At 44.1% G+C, this 5,023-nt stretch overlaps 1 protein-coding gene across 2 annotated transcripts in view; it reads right to left on the bottom strand.

Moving 5' to 3' along the window:
- Ctss (cathepsin S) overlaps positions 1-4,579 on the bottom strand; it is a 27,774-nt gene extending 23,195 nt beyond the window's left edge. Inside the window, exons 1-2 of one of the 2 annotated variants that reach the window (XM_031374826.1) lie at positions 4,451-4,579; positions 1,836-1,962 (exon numbers count right to left, since the gene is read on the bottom strand). In XM_031374826.1, the coding sequence (XP_031230686.1) occupies positions 1,836-1,962; positions 4,451-4,476 (153 nt within the window). In that variant the 5' untranslated portion in view covers positions 4,477-4,579. Of the gene's footprint in view, positions 1-1,835; positions 1,966-4,450 lie in introns of both variants that reach the window. The other variant, XM_031374825.1, reaches the window with a different exon arrangement.
- Between the last annotated feature and the right edge of the window lie 444 nt (positions 4,580-5,023).

Genomic DNA, 5,023 nt, shown 5'->3' with positions numbered 1-5,023 from the left:
CCCACCTGGCCAGAATCCCGTGTCCCGCGGAACAGGGACCCCGCGAGAAATCCCGGTCCGTGGCAAGGACCTACTTGTTTGAAGTTATGGTTAACATTTCAAGATCAAGCAACAGGTATGTTTTGAAATAAAGCCTCAGAACAGAGTTAAAAATGAGAACTAAGAATAGCCATCTATCCAGGCATGGTGCTGCACACTTTTAGTCCCAACACTCAGGAGGCAGGGGCAGGTGGAGCTCTGTGAGTTTGAGGCCCGCCTGGTCTACAGAGATAGTTCCAGGACAGCCAAGGCTGTTATATAAGGAAACTTTGTCTGGAAAAAAAAAATCCCAACCAACTAACCAAAACACCAAAATTCTATCTTGAAGGACTTCTGTGGGCCAGAGACTGTACTGCGTTTAAAAAATATTACTTATGCGAGTGGAGAGATAGATCAGTGGTTACGAGTACATGCTGCTCTACCAGAGGAGCTTTGTCCCAGCTCCCAAATCAGTCAGCTCACAGCCACTGTTGTGGGCCTGGCCTCCAGGCCCCTGCACTCACATGCATGTACAGACACACAAACACATCCTTAAAAATAAAATAAAAACTTATTTTTTATGGGGGTGGGGGCTGGAGAGTTTGAGTCAGTAGTGAAGGGTACTTGTTGCTCTTGCAGAGGACCCAGGTTTGGTTCACATCATCCTCGTGGCAGTTTACGACTACCCATCATTTCAGTTCTATGGGATCTAATGCCCCCTTCTAATGTCCTCTTCAGGAGTGGGGCTGGAGGCTTGTTTGACACCTGGAGGCATGTCGTGTACATGCAGGCAAATCACTCATACACATAACAAAATAAATAAATGGGGAGAAAGGACTGGGCTGGAGGAATAGCTCAGAAGGCAAGAGCCCTGGTTGCTCTTACAGAGAGGATCCAGGTTTGATTCCCAGCATCCACCTGGCGGCTCAGCTGTCTGTAACTCCAGTTCCAGGGGATCTAACACCCTCTTCTGTCCTTAGAAGGTACTGCACACATGGTACACAGACATACATAAAGGCAAAACACTCATCCACATAATGTTTTTTAAATGTCTATTTTTATCTTTCTTTCTGTGCAGTGTGTGTGTGTGTGTGTGTGTGTGTGTGTGTATGTGTACACGTGCATACACACGAGCACACGTGCTGATGTGTTTGTATGTGAATTAATGTGAGTACTGGTGTGAACAGTGTTTAGGTGGAGGTCCCAGGTCTTTCCCTTTTACACTTTGAAACAGAGTCTCTTGCCAGGCTGGATGGCTCACAAGCAGTTTCTCCACCTCAAGTTAGGACACACTACTGCACCCACACAGGCGTCAGAGTCCTGAGTTCAGTTCCTCATATCTATGGCCAGTACTTTACCCACTATGCCACCTCCACAGCCAAGGGTTTCTGTTCCTCAAACGTGCCAAATGTGGTCTTCTTTCCTCAGAGTCCTGTATGTGTTTCTTGGCCCAGGATGGTCCCTCCCTTCTACCCATTTTGCCTGTTGTCCTTTGGCTCTAATGTTGCCTTATTTGCTGGGCCTTCCCTCACCCTCCCTCCATATCCCTGGTAGGATGCATCACCACTGCTTTCCAGGTCCCCATGTCATCCATGGCCTGCTTTATCTGCTCTCCTTGTCGCCATCAGCACTATGACACTGTCACTGTAACATGGGTTCCATAGCAACAAGAATGTGCTCTGTTTCCACTCAAAGCAATATCTGGCCAGAAATAAGTGCGCAATACATCTAGAAAATACCGCTTGTTGAAATGTCATTTGGGGATGGGGAAAACAGGGCACTGTGCACAGCGCACTGCTGGGGTGGCAATCGCCTACCTTATCCTTGTATTCTTTCTCATGGGTTTTCTTCCAGAGACCCCAGTGGTAGTCCAGGGTAGGGTCTCTCTGAAGTTGCCCCATTGCCACAGAGCACACCAGGGGCACCCAAAACAGCCATCTCCTTCTGCTTAAGGGAAGGGCACAGAGGAAGCATAGCAGTTAGCTGTGTGTATTTTTGTGTATTTTGATCACATAATTCTCTTTTGTTTGGTTGTTTGTTTTTTTTTTTTCCGAGACAGGGTTTCTCTGTGTAGCCCTGGCTGTCCTGGAACTCACTCTGTAGACCAGGCTGGCCTCGAACTCAGAAATCAACCTGCCTCTGCCTCCCAAGTGCTGGGATTAAAGGTGTGTGCCACCACCGCTCGGCTCTTTTGTTTGTTTTTATTTATAAAGATAGGTCACTCTGCAGCCCAGGCTGTCCTGGATCTCACCACACAGCCCAGGCTACCCTTGAATTTGTAGCAATCTGCCTGAATCCAAATCCCAAATGCTGAGATTACAGGTACAGGTATGCACCGCCACCATGGATGCTGCCATGTGTCCTCAAAAGTCTTCCCCAAAGAAAGGAACAACGTCTATCAGAGGAACACAGTCCTGTAAGTCAGTGATAGAGGTAACTTCCTGGAATGTGCAGGATGAAAAAGGAATTATGTCCAAAATACTACAGTAGTACTTTTAATACTTTAAGAAGGGCTCTTCAGCTAGACAGTAGCATATGCTTTCAATCCCAGAACTCAGGAGGCAGAAGCAGGTGGATCTCTTGAGAGTTCACGGGCTAGCCTGGTCTACACAATGAGTTCCAGGACAACTAGGGCTATGTAGACAGATGGTGTCTGAGATGATGATGATGATGATGATATAATAATAATAGTAATAATAACAATAATAATAATAATAATAATAATAATAATAATAATAATAATAATATCTCTAGAGATGGCTCAGTGGTTAAGAGGCTGCTCTTCCAGAGGTCCCAGCCCTCATACTGCAGCAACCAACTTTCTATGGCTTTAGTTCCAGAGAAAGCTGTTGCCCTCTTCTGGTCTCCATGGTCACTGCATGCATTTGATGCACATACACACATACTGGTAAAACACCATGTACATAAAACAAAATAAAACTTAAAAAAAAAAAAAAGAATTTTTCCAAACATAGTTACAAAACTAAAATCAGGACTTTCCAGGATTTTCTAACAAATCTACTTAAAGAGAATTCTTCTTCGCTTTTCTTTCTTTCTTTCTTTCTTATTTATTTACTTACTTATTTTTATTTTATGTATGTAAGTATACTATCACTGTCTTCAGACACACCAGAAGAGGGCATCGGATCCCATTACAGATGGTTGTGAGCCACCATGTGGTTGTTGGGGATTGAACTCAGGACCTCTGGAAGAGTAGACAGTGCTCTTAACCACTGAGCCATCTCTCCAGTCCTCCCTTCCTTCATTCTTAAAGAAATCCTCCTAATGAGGACATGTGTCTATCTTAAATGGTCATTTAAATATTTAAATCACCTCAACATAGTGTGTGTGTATGGCAACACTACATAGTACCTCATTAATATGTATAATTGCTCTCCTTTCTTATATCAGTTAAAATTTAATTTCAAAAATAAGCCAGGTACAGTGGTGGATATCCATAGTCCCTTCTTAAGAAGCCAAGGCAGGAGGACTGTTTCAACAAGGGAGTTCCAGGCCTGTTTAGGCAACACAGATAGGGCTGGGGATGGAGCTTCACAGTCTGACACTTGCCTAGTATGGGTGAGACCCTTGGCCTGAGTGTGAATACCAAAGTCAATACAAACAACCCAGCAGCTCAACTTTCTCTATCAAATACGCATTCACTCGCCTTTAGAGAAAGCGAAAGAACAACTCAGTTCTTAGATTTTTACACCCTTGGGTTATTTTTCTTTTTCACATTTCTCCCCAACAAATCAAATATCTGTTTCAAAGGAGATACCCGCAAACAGGTTTCTCACCAGGTGTGGTGTCCCACGCTTGTGATCCTAGCACTCAGGAGGCAGGGGTGAGGCAGGAGAAACACTAAGTTTGTGAGGCCAGCCTGGTCTTCATATCGAGCTCTAAGGCAGCCAGATTTAAGAGGTAAGACCCAGCCTCTAAAAAACACAGCTGATGCCACTCCATCCCTATACTTAACAGAAATCCAGTAGTCGCCTGAAACTGGATTTATTATTATTATTATTGTTGTTGTTGTTATTTTAGTTTTTTTGAGACAGAGTTTCTCTGTGTATCTCTGGCTGTAGCTGGCCTCAAACTCATAAATCCACCTGCCTCTGCCTCCCGAGTGCTGGGATTAAAGCTGTGAGACACCACTGCCTGGCTGAAACTGAATCTTTTTAACCGTGTGAGCCTTCATATCATGCTTCACAGTAACCCAGGTTTAAATCTCATCGTAGAGATTTAAGCCAACAAAAATCTCTCAAACAGACTCTTCCTAATCAGAAAAACAAGAGACGAATGGGCGGCATGATTTTTGTTTTCAGCTTACTTCCTGAAAGCAAAGATTTAAAACCCCCGGCGGCCTGGCTGATGAAAAGATAGAGAATGGTTAAGACCATATACAAACAAAACAAAAGAAGCAGACAGTACATACATGGCAGTGAGGCCAGGAGTCTTCATGGTCACCCTGAAGTGTGGTGCTCACTCCAAAGATGTCCCAGGCAGCAGGAGGCTGGTCGAAATGACTCTAAAAAGAAATTGGAGCTTGTCACATGAAGCATCCACAAAGAGGAAGTGAACTTTCATTTCAGTTTCATTTAAAGACTTACCAGAACAGCTGCCTCCAGCCCTCTCCTTCTCACCTTGGGACCGTGTGAGTGCAATGAGCTGCCCAGAGGGCTCCCTGGCAGAGGCCATCAATAGAATGACCTCAGTGGAGAGCAGGACAAAATTCTCCCCCAACCTTGTGTCATTTTGCTGGTCCATTTTATTCACATCGGTTCTGGATTTAGTTAAAAAGACATTTGGATCAGGCTCCTCAAATCTAGGCTCCCTTCATGATTCCCTAGGACACCCTGTCTTATTCTTTAACACAAGTCATGTATTGTATGTAAGTATGTATTGTGTCTAATACCCACTCAGTAGTTCCTTTGTTTTGGTTCAAAGTATCTCAACACACATACACAAACACAGAATTATACACATACAGTTTTTTGTTTGTTTGTTT

This window comes from Mastomys coucha, unplaced genomic scaffold (genome assembly GCF_008632895.1).
Source record: "Mastomys coucha isolate ucsf_1 unplaced genomic scaffold, UCSF_Mcou_1 pScaffold16, whole genome shotgun sequence".
NCBI classification, from domain to species: domain Eukaryota; kingdom Metazoa; phylum Chordata; class Mammalia; order Rodentia; family Muridae; genus Mastomys; species Mastomys coucha.
The sequence above is the reverse complement of the archived record's forward strand: the minus strand, read 5'-3'. Positions and strand labels throughout refer to the sequence as shown.